This window comes from Trichogramma pretiosum, unplaced genomic scaffold, assembly GCF_000599845.2.
Source record: "Trichogramma pretiosum strain Unisexual culture from Peru unplaced genomic scaffold, Tpre_2.0 scaffold10, whole genome shotgun sequence".
In the NCBI taxonomy this organism is placed as follows: Eukaryota; Metazoa; Arthropoda; class Insecta; order Hymenoptera; family Trichogrammatidae; genus Trichogramma; species Trichogramma pretiosum.
Window position 1 is genome coordinate 975228 of NW_019641652.1, and position 18980 is coordinate 994207.

General features: G+C 38.1%; 2 protein-coding genes across 2 annotated transcripts; both read left to right on the forward strand.

The window, feature by feature from the left end:
- Positions 1 to 12159: 12159 nt before the first annotated feature.
- LOC106656394 (zinc finger protein 540-like) lies at positions 12160 to 14570 on the forward strand. Its single transcript, XM_023459971.1, has 4 exons — positions 12160 to 12349; positions 12427 to 12541; positions 12616 to 13162; positions 14500 to 14570. The coding sequence occupies exons 1-4, from the start codon at positions 12324 to 12326 to the stop codon at positions 14568 to 14570; spliced, it is 759 nt and encodes a 252-aa protein (XP_023315739.1). The 5' UTR covers positions 12160 to 12323.
- Positions 14571 to 14672: 102 nt separating this feature from the next.
- Positions 14673 to 17952, forward strand: LOC106656426 (cytochrome P450 4C1-like). Its single transcript, XM_014377386.2, has 12 exons — positions 14673 to 14887; positions 15391 to 15500; positions 15670 to 15760; positions 15842 to 16027; positions 16093 to 16192; positions 16263 to 16365; positions 16526 to 16619; positions 16868 to 16974; positions 17060 to 17128; positions 17203 to 17371; positions 17450 to 17629; positions 17711 to 17952. Exons 1-12 carry the CDS (start codon positions 14731 to 14733, stop codon positions 17875 to 17877), a joined length of 1533 nt encoding a protein of 510 aa, XP_014232872.1. The 5' UTR covers positions 14673 to 14730; the 3' UTR covers positions 17878 to 17952.
- The last annotated feature ends 1028 nt before the right edge of the window (positions 17953 to 18980 follow it).

Consider the following 18980-nt stretch of genomic DNA (forward strand, 5'->3'; position numbering starts at 1 on the left):
CACCCGGTCGAAGGACGGCTGGCTCATGGACGACGTGAACATGCGCACGAACTCGTAGTAGGAATTGTTCCAGGACAGCTTCAGGATGTACCTGGCCAGCAGCACGAACATCGCGAAGGACACGATCACGTCGACGAGGATGTTCGGATCGACGGCGGAGATGAACTTCTTCAGGACGCTGGCTTTGAATTTGCGAGTGATCGCGTGGAAGTACAGGCCCAGCACGAAGTCCGTTTGCATCTTCCAGTGATCGGCGAGGATGCCCGTCGGGGTGACGACGTCGACTTTGCCCTCGACGAGATCGAGAAACGGCCCTTGCAGCTGCCCTTCGGGGTTCAGAACGCTTCTTATAGGGTAAAATATCATGCTGTCGTTGGCGCCTAGGTGCTCGATCGCCATGCCCATTAGCCCGGAATTATTTTCGTCGATGTCGGAGAGCCTTCGATACGACGACGACGATCTCGTCGAGTATTTCGACGTGTTTATAACTTGAACGCCGCACGATACGGTGTACTGAGATAAATCGAGAAATTTGTCGAAATAGCAGATTTCAGAATGATTGATATCTGTAGATGGAAGTGACATCGTAGTTTTCAAAAAATGTATCGAATTGAATATTGAAATATTGATGTATAACAAACCATCATTGTTCGATAATTCGGTTATATCGTGAGAAAATAATGTAATATTTTCAGCATCGATCGTGGAATCAGCTTCGATATTCCAGAAGGATGAAGCTATCGATGAGAACGGGTTATAAGTATAAAGCATATAACTGTAATTCGAAGTCAGACATAGATAAAAAATGTTTAAAATTTCGTATCTCCAAGCCGAATTAAACACTGGATAAGCTGAAGGACAGTCGGTTTCAGGATTTTTGTTCACAACCATGAAAGTTGCCCCGTTGTTCCAGAAGATCGAGTCATGGTAGGCTTCAAGAAATGATAAAAAAGCCAAGTTCCAAGTCTCTTCGACGATGACAATACTGGCCGGGTAATTTTTTCTTACCAAAACTGTTTCATTGATTTTAGCAACAGTTTTCAAACGTCTATAACGAGTAGAAAATAGTAAATTTTTAAATCCAGTCGTATCAAAAATGAATGATGAAGAATAACTGTCACTTAAAAAAGATATTTCGCTGCTGCTCCAGTTGCCAAACATCATGATGTATTTTTCCTCTTCGTATGATTCAAGTATACAATTATCGAGAATAAATTTCTGAAAAATAACTTGGTTATAGTACAGTTTATGCAGTTTGTACAAAATGCGTACCATTCTCATAGCAAAATCTCGATTATACTCATCGTTCTGAAATTTTTTTCGATCGTGCATCGAACATTGAAATGTTATTTTGATGGTTCCGATTAATTGAAAGCATAGAAAAAATATCCGAAATTTCATCGTATCAACTTGAACAAAGTTGTCTTGGAAAAAATTGCACTTGTCCTCGATAAACCTTGTTTTTTTATGAAAGGCAGTTCACATAAGTGTAGTTTGAAACATGCAGAGCTTTTGATAAATTGATAGATATACACTACTTGAGCTCATTTTCATAGAAGCTTAAGCTTGTATTCATAGAACAATTTCCTCTTTCGTCTTTAATAAAAAATGATGCAAATTATACAAAATCAGAGTGCTCTAGATTTTATCTTGTTCTTTTTGAAGCTCGTGCACGCAATGCGCATTGAAATTTAAACATGACATACAGGCGTTTCATGCTGAGAATTCTGCACGCATCAACCAATTTACTTTTCTGTACTTTTTTTAACGCAAAGATAATCGGGTAATCAAAGTTATAGTCGTTGGAATATTTTTTTTTAATATTAAGTCACTCGTATATCAATCAAAGACATTAAAAAGATCAAATTGATGCATCACTAATTAATAAGTCAAAATTATGTGTAATCAAAGTTTAATAGCGAAATTTGAAAACACTACAACGTCAGTGAATAAAGGTACAATGATAATTGATAGCACTTAAACTTTAGGTGAGACACGCTCATTTCGACACAAGTTTTATTGAAATTTTAGAAAAACGTATGTATGAGTATCAGTACATATTTACAATTATTAATCATTATTTCTTCTCGCATGCATAATCATTTGATCAGATTTCCTCACAAATTTTTCTCAAATTTTTCGCATGCATAATCGTTGCGATCTTCATGGACTGTCTTTTGGTGCCTCAACAGAACTAATTTACTTCCAAATTTCTTTATTCAAATGTCAAGTGTGAAATCTTTGCGACCTTCGTTAACTGTTTTTTGGCGCTTAAGCAAATTCTATTTGGTTCCTCATTTATGGACGTTTCTTTGGTGGGTAAGCAAATGCGATTTTTGTCCAAACTTGTTCTGGCATTTGTCACATGCGTAATCTCTGCGATCTTCGTGGACTGTCTTTTGGTGGTAGAGCATGCTCGATCTTTGTGTAAATTTTTTCTCGCACTTGTCACATGCGTAATCTTTGCGACCTTCGTGTACTGCTTTTTGATGCTTGATCAAATCTGATTTAGATCCACATTTTTTTTCGCATTTATTACATGCAAAATCTTTGCGACCATCGTGTACTGTCCTTTGGTGGTAGAGCAAATTCGAATTGCGTGTAAATTTCTTCTCGCAGTTGTTGCATGTATAATCTTTGCAACCTTCATGGACTGTCTTATGGTGCCTAAGCAAAGTCGATTTTGCAACAAATTTCATCTCGCATTTGTCGCATGCATAGTCTCTGCGACCTTCATGTACTGCTTTTTGGTGGTCGAATAAACTCCGTTTTTGTGTAAATTTATTTTCACACTTGTCACACGCATAGACTTTACATCCTAGATGAACTGCCTTTTGATGAAAAAGTAACGTCGATTTTCGTCCAAATTTATTCTGACAGATGTCGCATGCGTAATTTCTATGACCTTCATGGACGTTTCTTTGGTGGACATACAAATGCGATTTTTGTCCAAATTTTTTCTTGCACATTTCACATGCGTAATCTTTACTACCCTCGTGTACTGTCTTTTGATGCTGAACCAAAATCCATTTTAGTCCAAACTTCTTCTCGCATTTGTCACATGCAAAATTTCTGCGACCTTCGTGGATTGTCAATAGGTGGCTAAGCCAAGTTGCTTTATGACCAAATTTTTTCTCGCATTGATCACATGCGTAGTCTTTGCGACTTTCATGTATCGTCTTTAGATGAAAGAGTAAATTCGGTTTTTGTGTAAATTTCTTAGCACACTTGTCACATGCGTAATCCTTACGACCTTCGTGAACTGTCTTTTGATGCTGAAGCAAAGTCCATTTTAGTCCAAACATCTTGTCACATTTGTCGCAAGCGAAATCTTTCCGACCTCCATGAATTGTTCTTTGGTGTTTCAACAAATGCTCGTTTTTTTCAAATTTCTTGTCGCATCCGTTACATGCAAAATCTTTGCGACCCTCGTGCACTGATGTTATGTGCAATAGCCAACTCGATTTAAATCTAAATTTCTTTTCGCAATAGTCACACGAGTAGTTTTTGAAGATTTTCCGATCTCTGTGTACTGTCTTCAGGTGAACGAGTAAGTGCGATTTTTTTTTAAATTTCTCTTCACATTCATCGCATGCGTAATTTTCGCTACCATCATGTACAGTCTTTATGTGCACAAGCAAACTCCGTTTATTTCCAAATCTCTTGGCGCACCTTTCACACAAGTAATCTTTGAAAACTTCGTGGAATATTTTTTTGTGCTTGAGTAAAGTTGATTTATTTTCAAATTTTTTCTCACACTTGTGGCAAGTCAAATTTTCACGATCTTTATGTACCAATTTTTGATGCGTGAACAAGCTCGACTGTTTCACAAATTTTTTCTCGCACTGGTCGCATGCAAAATCTTTGCGATTTTTGTGAGCTAATATTTGGTGTCTACTCAAATGACTTCGAAACTCAAATTTCTTCTCGCACTGGTTGCATCCGTAATCTTCTTTTTCATTGTGAGTTGTGTCTCGATGAGTTATCATTTTTGATTCTAGTGTAAATGCCTCCTGACAAATATCACAAACGTATTTTTTGTCTTCTGAATTAATAGGGTCGTGTTCATTTAAATTAACTCTTGAGGCAATTTCATTGGATTTCTTATTACTTTTATCCATTTTGTGGCCTAAATTAAACGATGGATCCTTTTATTTAATGCACGAAAGTCGAACAAGTAAAATTTATTTTCGTGATATTACTTACGCGGGGAAAGACAACATTCAAACTAATTTGTTTTTATTAAAATCATGACCAGGGCCGAGGAAATATGTCAAAATTATTTATGCTCATATTATTTACAAGTAAAGTACCGACTCATCTGTTTATGTATTGTTCTTACAATATTTGAAACAATTTAAAATCAGAACTTGGCGACTATTCGTTCAAGGGATTTTTCGGCCTTTTAAAACTAAGTACTTGTAATTAAATTTCAGACAGACAACACTAAGTTCACACAATAAACTAATAAATAGATCCTGATATACGCGTGTAATAAACAGATTTTAATATTCATTCCAAAAAGTGCCGCCCCCACGCCATAGCGTGATTAGCGTGCTCCATAATCTGCCACTGTACCCTGACACAGCTCAATACGCTTGGCCACTTTTTTTTCAATACGCAATGCGCATTGAAATTTAAACATGACATACAGGCATTTCATGCTGAGAATTCTGCACGCATAAACCAATTTACTTTTCTTTACTTTTTTTAACGCAAAGATAATCGGATAATCAAAGTTATAGTCGTTGGAAAATTCTTTTTTAATATTAAGTCACTCGTATATCAATCAAAGACATTAAAAAGATCAAATTGATGTATCACTGATTAATAAGTCAAACTTATGTGTAATCAAAGTTTAATAGCGAAATTTGAAAACACCACAATGTCAGTGAATAAAGGTACAATGATGATTGATAGCACTTAATCTTTAGGTGAGACACGCTCATTTCGACACAAGTTTTATTGAACTTTTAGAAAAACGTATATGTATGAGTATCAGTACATATTTACAATTATTAATCATTATTTCTTCTCACAGGCATAATCATTTGATCAGATTTCCTCACAAATTTTTCTCAAATTTTTCGCATGCATAATCGTTGCGATCTTCATGGACTGTCTTTTGGTGCCTCAACAGATCTAATTTACTTCCAAATTTCTTTACGCAAATGTCAAGAGTGAAATCTTTGCGACCTTCGTTAACTGTTTTTTGGCGCTTAAGCAAATTCTATTTGGTTCCTCATTTATGGACGTTTCTTTGGTGGATAAGCAAATGCGATTTTTGTCCAAACTTCTGCTGGCATTTGTCACATGCGTAATCCCTGCGATCTTGGTGGACTGTCTTTTGGTGGTAGAGCATGCTCGATCTTTGTGTAAATTTTTTCTCGCACTTGTCACATGCGTAATCTTTGCGACCTTCGTGTACTGCTTTTTGATGCTTGATCAAATCTGATTTAGATCCACATTTTTTTTCGCATTTATTACATGCAAAATCTCTGCGACCATCGTGTACTGTCCTTTGGTGGTAGAGCAAATTCGAATTGCGTGTAAATTTCTTCTCGCAGTTGTTGCATGCATAGTCTTTACGTCCTAGATGAACTGTCTTTTGATGTAAAAGTAAAGTCGATATCTGTCCAAATTTTTTCTGACAAATGTCACATGCGTAATTTCTGTGACCTTCATGGACGTATCTTTGGTGGACAAGCAAATGCGATTTTTGTCCAAATCTTTTCTTGCACATTTCACATGCGTAATCTTTACTACCTTCGTGTACTGTCTTTTGATGCTGAACCAAAATCCATTTTAGTCCAAACATCTTCTCGCATTTGTCGCAAGCGAAATCTTTTCGACCCTCGTGAACTAACTTTTGGTGCGAAAGCAAAGTCGATTTCATTCCAAATACCTTCTCGCATTTGTCGCAAGCGAAATCTTTTCGACCTTCATGGACTGTTCTTTGATGTAAAAGCAAAGACTGTCTTTGTCCGAATTTCTTCTCGCATTTGTCGCATCCGTAATCTTTACGACCTTCGTGGATTGTTATAAGGTGGGTAAGCCAATTTGCTTTATGACCAAATTTTTTCTCGCATTGATCACATGCGTAGTCTTTGCGACCTTCGTGGACTGTCTTTTGGTGTACGATCAAAGCCGATTTAGTTCCAAATTTTATCTCACACTCATCACATACAAAATCTTTCTGGCCTTCGTGTACTGTTTTTTTATGGAAAAGCAAATGTGATTTTCTACCAAATTTCTTCCCGCAATTATCACAAACGTAATCTTTGCGCCTTTCGTGGACTGTTTTTAGGTGGGTCAGTAAACTCCCTTTTTTCGTAAATTTTTTCTCGCACTTGTCGCATGCGTAGTCTTTACGTCCTTCGTGGACTGTCTTCTGGTGCAAAATCCAAGCACTTTTGCATCCAAATGTCTTCTCACACTTTTCGCATGCGAAATATTTCCGACCTCCATGAATTGTTCTTTGGTGTTTCAACAAATGCTCGTTTTTTTCAAATTTCTTCTCGCATCTGTTAAATGCAAAATCTTTGCGACCCTCGTGCACTGATGTCATGTGCAATAGCCAACTTGATTTAAAGCTAAATTTCTTCCCGCAATAGTCACATGAGTAGTTTTTGAAGACTTTCCGATCTCTGTGTACTTTCTTCAGGTGGACGAGTAAGTGCGATTTTTTTTTAAATTTCTCTTCACATTCATCGCATGCGTAATTTTCGCTACCATCATGTACAGTCTTTATGTGCACAAGCAAACTCCGTTTATTTCCAAATCTCTTGGCACACCTTTCACACAAGTAATCTTTGAAAACTTCGTGGAATATTTTTTTGTGCTTGAGTAAAGTTGATTTATTTTCAAATTTTTTCTCACACTTGTTGCACGTCAAATCTTCACGATCTTTATGTACCAATTTTTGATGCGTGAACAAACTTGATTTTTTCACATATTTTTTCTCGCATCTGTCACATGCAAAATCATTACGGACTTTGTGTTCTGATATTTGGTGTCTACTCAAATGACTTCGAAACTCAAATTTCTTCTCGCACTGGTTGCATTCGTAATCTTCTTTTTCATTGTGAGTTGTGTCTCGATGAGTTATCATTTTTGATTCTAGTGTAAATGCCTCCTGACAAATATCACAAACGTATTTTTTGTCGTCTGATTTAATAGGGTCGTGTTCTTTTAAATTAATTCTTGAGGCAATTTCATTGGAATTCTTATTACTTTCATCCATTTTAGTGCCTAAATTAAACGATGGATCCTTTTATTTAGTGCACGAAAGTCGAACAAGTAAAATTTATTTTCGTGATATTACTTACGTGGGGAAACACAACATTCAAACTAATTTGTTTTTATTATAATTATGACCAGTGCCGAGGAAACATGTCAAAATCATTTATGCTCATATTATTTACAAGTAAAGTACCGACTCATCTGTTTATATATTGTTCTTACAATATTTGAAACAATTTAAAATCACAACTTGGCGACTATTCGTTCGAGGGATTTTTCGGCCTCCTAAAACTAAGTACTTCTAATTAAATTTTCGACAGACAACACTAAGTCCACACAATAAACTAATAAATAGATGCTGATACAAGCGTGTAATAAACATTTTTTAATATTCATTTCAAAAAATCCCCCCCTCCCCCGCCATAGCGTGATTAGCGTGCTTTATAATCTGTCACTGTACTCTGACACAACTCAATATGCTTGGCCACTTTTTATAATCGAATTATCGAAATCTAAAAAAAATATACAAACATGTATTGTACTAATTTCAATTATTATTCTTGGCTTAAAATGTTATATATGGATATTTATAAAAAACGAAGAAAATCCAAGCAGTTCTTTAGAAAAAAATATTCAGTAGTAATTTTCGAAAAATAACCCTGATTTCGAAATCACCTCAAAACCATTTACCAGCTAATTTACCGATTAGCATCGTGACCCTTGGACTTTTTTGTTAAAATTTCATCATGAATTCTGTCATCACGAATCCTAACTTTGAGGGTATTTCAAGTGGCTATTGTTTAAATCAAAATGGTAATTATTCGTTTCAATTTCAATGCGAAAATGATCGAATACCAATAACAACGCAACTCAATCGGTTATCGAGCACAATCAACCACTCAAACATCGAAGGCAAAATTGATCTTCATCGAGAGAGACCTTTCGTCGGTATAAACGCGAAAGGAAAAAAACAAGCGATAATGTATCAGGAAGCTCACGAGAAATCACATAAAAATCCACCACGACAACTTTTCACGATACATTCAATGTATATAGAGACATTATATAAAGATATAATAGGCGCCGCAATGTTACGATACTTACGAAAAAGCCTGCTCCAAACATCCAGATCGATCGTCCCGAGTCCCGGCATCGACTTTTCTCGCTGTCGCCGCTGCTGCTGCTCGCTCACACGCCTCCCGCTCGTCGTTCTCTCTTGCTGCCTCGCACACTCGACACACACACACGCACACACGTGAACAACAAACACACACACGCGCGGGTATACACTGATACAGCAGGCTTGGCTGCTGCTTTATGGCTGCATCATCGTCGTCGTCGTCGTCACACGCACTATATAGCACAACAGCCCTAATACATATCTCGTGTGATATATAGGTATATATATACGGGTACGATACGCGCACCGCAGTGTAAATTTCACTTCGTATTATCTCGTTACACCTTCACATCGTTGCGCGCGCGCGATCATCACTTTTGTAAACGCAGCGGCAGCATCGCCACCACGACCGCGCGATACGTATTTCACGCGCTTATAACTTCGAACGCCGAAATAATTGATTATCAATTTTGCGAGCTCTTCGGGCGCGCGCTCGGCGCTAATGTATTCTCCTTTCGGAGCTAATGCTGCGGACTCGATAACGCTGGCCGCCGGCTACGGTGCCGAGGCTAGCTGCTGCTGCTGCTGCTTTCCCGGTGCGGTGCGGAAAATTCGCCGCGCTCGATCGCACATGGCACACTGAGCACTGTATTATTCGTCAATGCATCGCATTGCACTCACACAGACACACAAGCCGATCGTGTACGATCGTAGGATAATTTGGTGTCTCGAGCATTCGAGCATGGTATATAGACACACACACACACACACATACACGCACACTGTTATATATATTATGCACGAGAGCTAAAGCAAGGATCACTGAACTGCGCCCGAAGCGGCCGCCACCGCCGCCGCCGCTGCACCACCGCAGCGATGACACGAGAACTTTTGCATACACAGTACACACTCGCACGAACACTCGCTGCTACTCGATTCGATTCAGCTCGATAGAGATTATTATTGTACAACGGCAGGAGTAGCAACAGCAACAACAAACACGACTTAAAGATAGAGAAACTTTGCCGTCGGAGCTGCGAGAGAGAGAGATATGAGTGAAAAACAAGGGAGCAATAAACTGCCTGCCTCCGTATTGTAACGGAAAACTATAATAGGAGTTCGAAATCGAGTCGAGGAAACAACTGCGCGCGTTCTTCGCTCGTATTTACTGCTTATTATGTATCGCTCGACCGTTGACGAACTACTGGCCACCAATTCACGTATCGAAGGCGACGAATTTTCAAATGTGCTCACTCGAACGCACGTATACGTAGTGTCGCACGCGCACGTACACACACCCGCACGCACTGAACAAAACAACCACCGTAGCTCAGTTTCGCACGATGTTTGCACGCGTAGTAGTAATATAGAAGCGCAGTCCGCGTTCGTATATTATAAAAGTTGCATATACACACTGACGCACGAAACTGCAGAGAGAGCAATGCCGCGCAGACTTAACCACAGTATCTCTATACGAAAACCGTGCGGACGATAATACGACCGTCGTCGACGAGGATGGTTGGCGCACTGCCGTGCGTGCGTCCCTAGCCTGCGAGCGCTCTCTCTCTCTGCTCGTGCGTGTTAGCACATATATAACGGGCTGGCGAGGGGATGCCGTGGATGTGGAGTTGCGGATGCTATACCCCTCCCCGCTTCGACGGCGCGCCAGCCACCCCTCGATCCGTTGGCGGCGGCGGCGGCGGCGGCAGAGAAGCGCAGCGCCCGAGCCAGCACAGCATCCCCCTGCTATACTGTATACGACTGCGCGCTAAGACCGCAATTTTCATACGTATATAGATATAGCGAGGATGCGTATAACGAATCTCGTCGTCGGCGGCAACGGCGTCAACGGCCAGTATATAGCGCGCTGTACTTTCCCCTCTCGAGGCCTCTCTGCGCCGTTAACAATATGCGTGTATATATGCGTGTGTGCCGCGCGCTCGAGAGCGCCTTTTTCCCGTATCGTCGTCGTTGTATGTGTGCCAACGAGAGGGTGGCAGAAAAGCTCCCGCGCGACGTTATATCACTGTATTATATACATCATCGCCACGCACGCACACGTTAATACATATATACGCATAAAGATGTGTGCGCGATGTATATGGAAGCTGGATCAGTAGCCCAAGTTCCAACGCGACTATACGTATAGGTTAGGTTCGAGCATGGTGCGCACAGTACGAGCACGCTGCGCGCGCGATGCAGCAGCGGCAGGCGGCAGCAGCTATCGGTGCGCCAGTGACTCTTCTCGAAAACTACTCCCCTCTGTCGCAATTCACCATCCCTCTCGTCGCTCTCTCTCTCTCAGCCTTTTTGGGGGCTTTACTGCCTTTCCTCTCCTCTCGTTGCGCCGCTGCTCCCTATATATACTTACTCGTCGTCGGTATATTTCGCGTGTTATTTACACGGAACAGAGCGACACGAGAGAGAGAGAGAGACCCATTGGCCTCGTGATCCGCAAGCCGTGAACTATATGCCGCTGCTGCTGCTGCTGGTCGGCGCGGTACAAAGTTCTCTTTCTCCCTGCGTAAAGCTTTGAGTTGCCAGCACTTATGCCGCTACATATATGTATGCGGCCCTACACACACGCATATTATAGCGCACGTTGATCTCGGGCTTTTTTTTCGTGCAGGCTGCAGCGCCTGTATGTGCTTGGAGATGAACGATTTTTTTTTGGTAGGAATTTCATGACGGCATCCTATCTACGCGGTACGGTAGGGAAATTTGTACCGAAATACGTCGCTGGAATCAAGTGAAAGCAGCAGCATTTTGCAATTTGAATCGTTGACTCGTTGACCCCCCCCCCCCCCCCCCCCCNCCCCCCCTCCCCATTATCACAATTATAAACATCGCGACTTTTCATGAAACATACATCGTGTTACGATTGTGCGGCGTACCTATATCTGCGATTTGAGATCCGCACCAGTACAGCTATATGTAGTAAGTGCGTCAGCGAAGCCACTTCGATTAACTTATTATCGTCATTTGTTTACAACTGTATCATTGCAATGGGCGAGCTTTATTCAGTTCGAGCTCGCGTTAATGTACGAAGCGGTGCGCGGGGGCGATTTCTTCGCGAGAGGTATTATACTTTACGGCGCACACAATGCATCGGGCGCTCGATCGTTTTATAAAATATTCATAAGATCCTCTAGCTGTAACGTAGATCCACCTATATACGCTTATATTGAGGTCCCAACGCGTGACGTTGCCGTGCGTCAAGTACGTCGTTAATATAAAAGAAAGATCGAACGAGCGATCGAGGATCGCGAGAGATGACGCGAATTTGACGGATGCATTTAACTGCCGAGCCGCAATCCGTATGTACATATATGCATGATACATCGATTCCTTTGTAAACGCGCGAGAAAGAGAGAGGGACGTATGAGGTATAATAGAATAGTGGAGAAAAGCGAGACAACTTTTCCACGAGTATGTATGCACAAGGGTATATGCTAAAATATATATTCGACCGTGAGAATTTTAAAACTTCGGATACGAGCCACTTTTTTTACGATGATCCGAACGAAAAGATTTAATTTTAGATAGTCGCGCCTTTTTCATATGTGAGCGATTCTTTGAAAAAAAAACTTGAATCGCGATTGAATTTTTTTTTCGTCACCATAGAGAAATCTAACGCTGTGCATCGTCGTAGCCGTGTTTGTGCGAGGTTGCTGATGGAGGGGGTAAGTTTTGCCATACCAGAGAGCTCCAAGTTGTAACAGTTACCCGGAGATCATCTCGATATTTATTAATCGGACGACTAATACGACTGATATTGCGTTCACTCGCTATACTAATGTAAAAGTGAAATTCGCGACAATGTGTTCACAAATTACATCGTAGTAGTGTATTAGTTTGAATCAAGGTACAGTGTTGTCTCTTACGAGGCTTATAACCTCTAATATTTTCACAGCATCTATTGCGATAAATTACGGTGAATGTACCTATCGCCGAGGAAGTAATGGAAGTCAACAATGACGTAGTTGGGTATAATATTTTTGTGTGTCATGATGACAAGATTATTTTTTTGAGTTATTATCTTATAGAATTCGATTTTTCTTCAGGGTGAAGGAAGAGCCGAGCGATACTTGTCCAGATGCAGGTGACGATCGTGTTTTCGATTCGACGGGCTCTTGCAATGATGTAAAAGTTGAAACTTTTCCGTTTCGTGAATTATCGGTGAGTTCAATGATATGAATTGTGTTATGTTTTTTTTTTTGCTATGGAGAACTAATAAACAATACGAATTTCAGGCGAAACAACAAATATTCATTGACTTCGAGGGCAGAAATGTTAAAACTGAACTGAAGCCGCTATCGACAGTCATCTGCAAAACCGAACATAAAAGTGGCCTACCTATTGTGAAAATAGAAAAAGAAAACCAGCTCAGTCACTCGAACGAAAAAAGTTTAATAATTTTGATAAAAAAGGAATTTAATTATGACGATAATTGTCAATTTAACTCCCGTGCAATATTTATCGAACGCGAGAATCTAAAAAGTTTTGAAAATTCCGCAGGAAAATCATTTGAATCAAACATGTATCGAAATACTAAGAAAGCAAGAGTAAGTTCAACAGAGCATACGAATACAATACTTAAAAAGAGTAGCATTAAACCGGGTGAATGTAGAATTTATAATGAATTATTTTCCTGCAAAAGTGACCTGAAAATTCATTCAAAAACGACACACCATTGTAGCGAATCCTTTGAATGTGAGATTTGTCACAAATCATTTAGACCAAAAGGCAACCTCAAACGTCACATGAATGTTGTACATAATCGGATCAAACACTTCGAATGTGAGATTTGTCATAAATCTTTCGGATGCAAAGCTGACCTCAAAACTCACATAAATGCAGTACATGATCGTATCAAACCCTTCGAATGTGAAATTTGTCATAAATCATTTGGAACCAAGAGTAGTCTTAAGAGACACAAACAAGTAGTGCATGATCGTAGCAAACCCTTCGAATGTGATATTTGTCGCAAATCATTTGGACGTAAAGAACACCTCAAAACTCATATAAATGTAGTACATAATGGAACCCGACCCTTCGAATGTGAAATTTGTCACAAATCATTTGGACTAAAGTGTAACCTCAATACTCACGTTAATGCAGTACATAAACGAAGCAAACCCTTTGAATGTGACATTTGTCACAAATCATTTGGACATAAACAATACCTCAAAACTCATATAAATGCAGTTCATGATCGTATTAAATCCTTCGAATGTAAGATTTGTCACAAATTCTTTTTACACCGAGGTAATCTTAATCAACACATAAATTCTGTACATATTTAAAGCAAACCCTTTGAATGTGAGATTTGTCACAAATCATTCGGATACAAGGTTGATCGTAATAGACACTTACGTGCAGTGCATAATTAGAGCAGACCCTGAAAACTTACATAAATACTTTTCATCGTTGTTTCAAATATTTTGTTATAAAAGATTCATCTCGATAAAATGTGGATACAATAATTTTGCATTTTCATGAGTATCTTAATGATTGAACACTTTTTTTATAAATATTGTTTAATATCGTAAAAAGTTTTGGAGTTTTGTTATTAATTTGTCATGACTTTGAATTCTTTTTACATTTTGAATAAAAACTATTAAATACTACATCTTGTACGTAATTTTTTATCCCTTTTTCATTATTTTAAAATCCCAAATACCTTGAGTAGTCATATTATTGGAAAACACGATTTTCGTTATCTGAAAATGATATAGAAAAAATACCTATTAAAATTTTGTTTGTGAGTTTTCCCTCGTTTCTGTGAGAATCTCAAAAACAATTCCCAACGGTTGGTATAAATGTAATATTTTAATCTCAATTTCAGCTTCCAATTTTAAGTATTTTTCAGAGAATTGCTCACATTCGTAAGGAAGTTCCTTATTTTAATTGTAACTGCCCACGCGAGTGTACGGTGTTCAGTGTAGTATCGAAATACCAGTATTTTTGGTTCACGTGAAAAGTGCGAGAAAGAAATTTCAATTTTTTAAGACGCTTTGTAATTTACCTATTATCAATAATAAATATCATTAAGTTGAAACACGAAGTCACTATGTCTAAGCTGCTATTACTGATAATAACTATTGTATTAAAATTTGTCAAAATTTTTTCTTAAGGTTTACCAATCATAAGCAGACACGAATTATTGCAGTCCAATAGCGCAACGATTTACGGCAACGTCGCGTAGCTCGAATGTGTGCTCGTTACTGGGATGCATTTCTCTAGTCGGATTAGTTCACGAAGCAAGTAAATGTCTATATTAATTCAGTCAGACGCTGATACTCGGCTTGATAACAATCACGCGCGTTTCTTTCTTTTTGAATTGTCAACGAAAATTTGCCATCGTAATGATAGCAATTTACGTGATATCGGTCTTGGCCCTTGTAATTGTGTGGAGTTATATTTATTTTCGCACGAACAGAACGGCCAGGGTTATCGATGCTCTACCTGGACCCGAAGCAATACCAGTACTCGGAAATTTGATGCAGATTCAGATACCACCCGGTAAGATAACTTGAAAAATTCCTCGCTTTTACTTTAGAGGAAAGAATTGTTATTTCATTAAAAATACACCTTTTGCTGCTCGTTATTCTTCATTAATTAATTTAATATGAAATCTTATTATGAAGATTAATTACATATGAGCTAGATTGAGGAGTAACACCATCTAACATTTAGAAAAAATTGATATTTTTCTTCGATCGTACCTTAGGAAACGTATGTTTCAATTACTTTAAGACGTGCATTATCAGTCCTCAAAATTTCCAATTTTTTACAAATATCGAGTGGTGTTACTCTTCAAAATAAATTTATAAAATAAATTTCATGACAATTACTGCATAAAAATGAAAAAATTAAATTTCAATTAATTTTACTAAACTTACGATGCTAAATGCAAGCGATCAATGCGAAATCGATGTCTTTTTTGAACTTTATTCGAAGCACACGTTTCATCATTTTTTTCATTCATTTTACCAATTAATAACTATAATTTTGAACAATTTCAGTGAAATTATTCCAATTGTTTTGCGAATGGGGAACCAAGTATTATCCAGTTTATAGACTATGGTTCAGTGTCATACCGGTCGTCTTCATACGGCACCCGGATGACATAGAGGTTAATTGCTTTTCTTTAAGCATCTATAAATCAATTTATGCGAATGAATAATAAGCAAATTGATTATAGACTCTTCTAATGAGCTCAAAGCATATCAATGAATAAATTACTTTTCTAAGCTTCTATCAAACATCGTGTGAATGAATAATAATAATCTAATTGATTATAGATTCTCCTAATGAGCTCTAAACACATCAACAAGAAATTAGGCTACGAGCACCTTTATTCGTGGCTGAAGAGTGGGCTATTAACGAGCTCGGGTAAACACTGATCGTGTTACCTTTAAATTAAAAATTCTGCTTGAAGTACTTCAATCGTTTTTTTATTTTCATTTTTAACAGATAAAAAATGGCATCAAAGGAGAAAACTTCTCACACCGGCTTTTCACTCCAATGTAGTGGAAAAATATATGGAAATCACGTTCGAGCAGAGCAGCAGAGCTGTCAAGGACGTCTCTGCGTCGGGAAAGGAAACGAACGTGGATCTGCTGCCCTATTGTTCCAAATGCACTTTAAATATCATTTGCGGTAAGCACTTTGACTTACACAATCTGACCGGATATCCCCGATTGATCGAAGTTAATTTGCATCAGAGTCGGCGATGGGCGTATCGTTGACGAGCGAAGATGACAACAAAGACGCCGTTGATTATAAAAATGCAATTCACAAAATAGGAAGTATCGCCGTTTACAGGTATACACGTGCGCAATAAGATCTTCGAATTCTGTTTCAATGACTCAATTTTGTACGAAATTATTTACAGAATGACAAGACCCTACATTCTAGACTGGATGCTTCATTTCATGCCTCAACTAAAAAAAGAGACGAACAGTGCCTTAGGCCATCTTCATGGATTCACTAGCAAGGTAAAATTTCTACTATTTTGATAAAAATTATCAATTGATACATTCTTGAAAATCTGAAACAAACGAAGTTTAATTAGCTGCAGAAAATATATTATGTAAGGCATTCTTAATTTTTTTCAAGCTGTAAACCGAAGAACTTATGAATTATTTTTCTCAATAGATAATCAATGAACGTCGAGAGTATCACGTTGATACAGGATACCAGCAACTAAGCGATGCGAACCTTGACGCCAACGAGGATGCAAACTTCTACGGTACTTTTTATATCGTAGATCTAGATTTTATCAACTCGTGATAAAAAATGGTATACGTCACTCGGGCGCGCGGTGCTTCTCGCCCTCGTCTCATTGACTGAGAAAAACTGAGACTCGTGCGAGAATCGCCCACTTCGCGCACGAGTGACGTAATGTACTATTATACGACTCTCATTCGAAAGTTTTGAAACATTTTACATTGTCATTTTATCGAATGACACGACGATAAAAGAGTTTGATGTTCGCAGGCAAAAAACGAAGACTCGCCATGCTAGATCTGCTGCTCTTGGACGAAAAAAAAAATTTGATAGACGACGCTGGAATCCAAGAAGAAGTATCTACTTTTGTATTCGAGGTAAGTGCATGCTTTTCTTACATTTAGTTTTTTCCTCTCTGTTTTATAAATTATTATTACTCACCGGTGAAATGCCTTTTTGCAGGGACACGATACAACAGCTCTGGCAATGTGCTTTGCAATATTGTTACTCGCTGAAAATAAAGAAGCACAAGTAGGCAAAGATCATTTCTTTTTCTGCTTCGTCATAAGTGCTGTTACCTTACCTTATTTATTTTTTTGTGGTAGGATAAAGCACGCGAAGAAGTTGAAGAGATATTGAAGCCTAAAAATGGCGTGATGAGTATACCGGATCTTCAAAAAATGAAGTATTTAGAGAGATGCATCAATGAAACGATGAGATTGTATCCCTCGATTCCAATCATATCGCGTCGAGTGGACGAGGATTTGCAGTTGAGTATGTATTGGACTCTTGAGCTTGTTGTTGGGATCTTCACTCGTTCTATAGACGACATTTTTTAACATTTATTTGCAGAAAATTGTTTGTTACCGCGAGGATCAAATGTGTTCCTTCACATTTTCAATGTGCACAGGGACCCGAATTTTTGGCCTGAGCCTGAAAAATTTGATCCAGATCGTTTCTTGACCGAAGAAATAAAGAAACGACACCCATTCTGCTATATTCCATTCAGCGCTGGATTCCGAAATTGCATCGGTTCGTCCATGAAACTGTCGTATATTTTCTAAAAATGATCAAATCATTGTCGTATGTAAAAATGTATTTTTTTTTTTCAAGGTCGAAAATTCGCAATGATGGAGATGAAATCTCTGCTTGCTCGAATTTTGTACGATTTTTATTTGGAGCCGATCGATCGTCTGTCCGACATCCAAATACAACTCGACATGGTTTTGCGTCCAAGTAAACCTGTTCACACTAAATTTATCAAGATTGATAGATTGTAATAACTATTTTTTATGTTGCATCCTGAAGTTTTTTTAAACCGTTTTTAAACAAATTATTACATAACACACGCACTACATAAAATAAGCAGATAAAATACAAATGTATTTAAAAAATTTTTTAAATAGAAATAATTGCTCGTTAAAAGTTGATAATAAAATCTGTGTTATTTTATTTCTTCGCGCAGTTTTCAAATTTTTTTATTGACTATCATAAAAATTCAAAAACAATTTTTGAATCATGTTTTTAAAATTTTTGCACGACCCATTGCACTCATTGTTTACGATCAGTTGTTTTTGTAAGGTATTAAAAAAATAATGGAATAAATAACCTTGGATATATTTGGGTTCAAAATACACGTAAAATGGGGGGTCAAAATACACGTAAAAAACTTTTTCTATCTGATTCTGTCCATCGACTACGAGAACTCTCAATGCCCGCGGACTAGTTAGAAATTTGACTCTTCTTTAGAAATTAAACGCACAAATCATATAAAATTCTCGCTCGAATTAAGCGAATGAATTCCCTACTCGTATATTTGTAAGAAGATCTCGCGATCATGACGTAATTTTCGCGGACCAATGTCAACTGGCAATGTCAGAGATGAACTACGATATGGAATAGGCATTCACATGTCATCGAAACAGCGCCGGAATTATAATGAAAATGTCATTGTACAACTTGCTCTTGCATAGAGAAGCATAAAAATCGAATCAAATCGAAAATGTATTCACGGAGCTTCTTTAAAATATCCTTATCAACTAATATCCTTTTCAACTCACAGATATTTTTTGTGGTAGAAATTTTCAGGAGTAATCTTTTTGTCAATTCGATTTTTTAAATTAGGTAAAAAAAGGACGATTTCACGGAAGTTTTGAATTTTTTTTAGTCATACGTTGGAGAGGAACCATATGTTTTGAGTTGCGATTGAAAACTACTTCCGACAAAAAATAGGAGATTGCAAAAGATTAATTTGAAAACTAATATGGTTCAACAAATGCAAATTTTTAAATGTTTGTATCGATATATAAATGAAAGAAAGATAAAAGGTGCAAATACTTTTGGTTAGCTATTATAACACTATCAGTATAAAGTTATACTATTT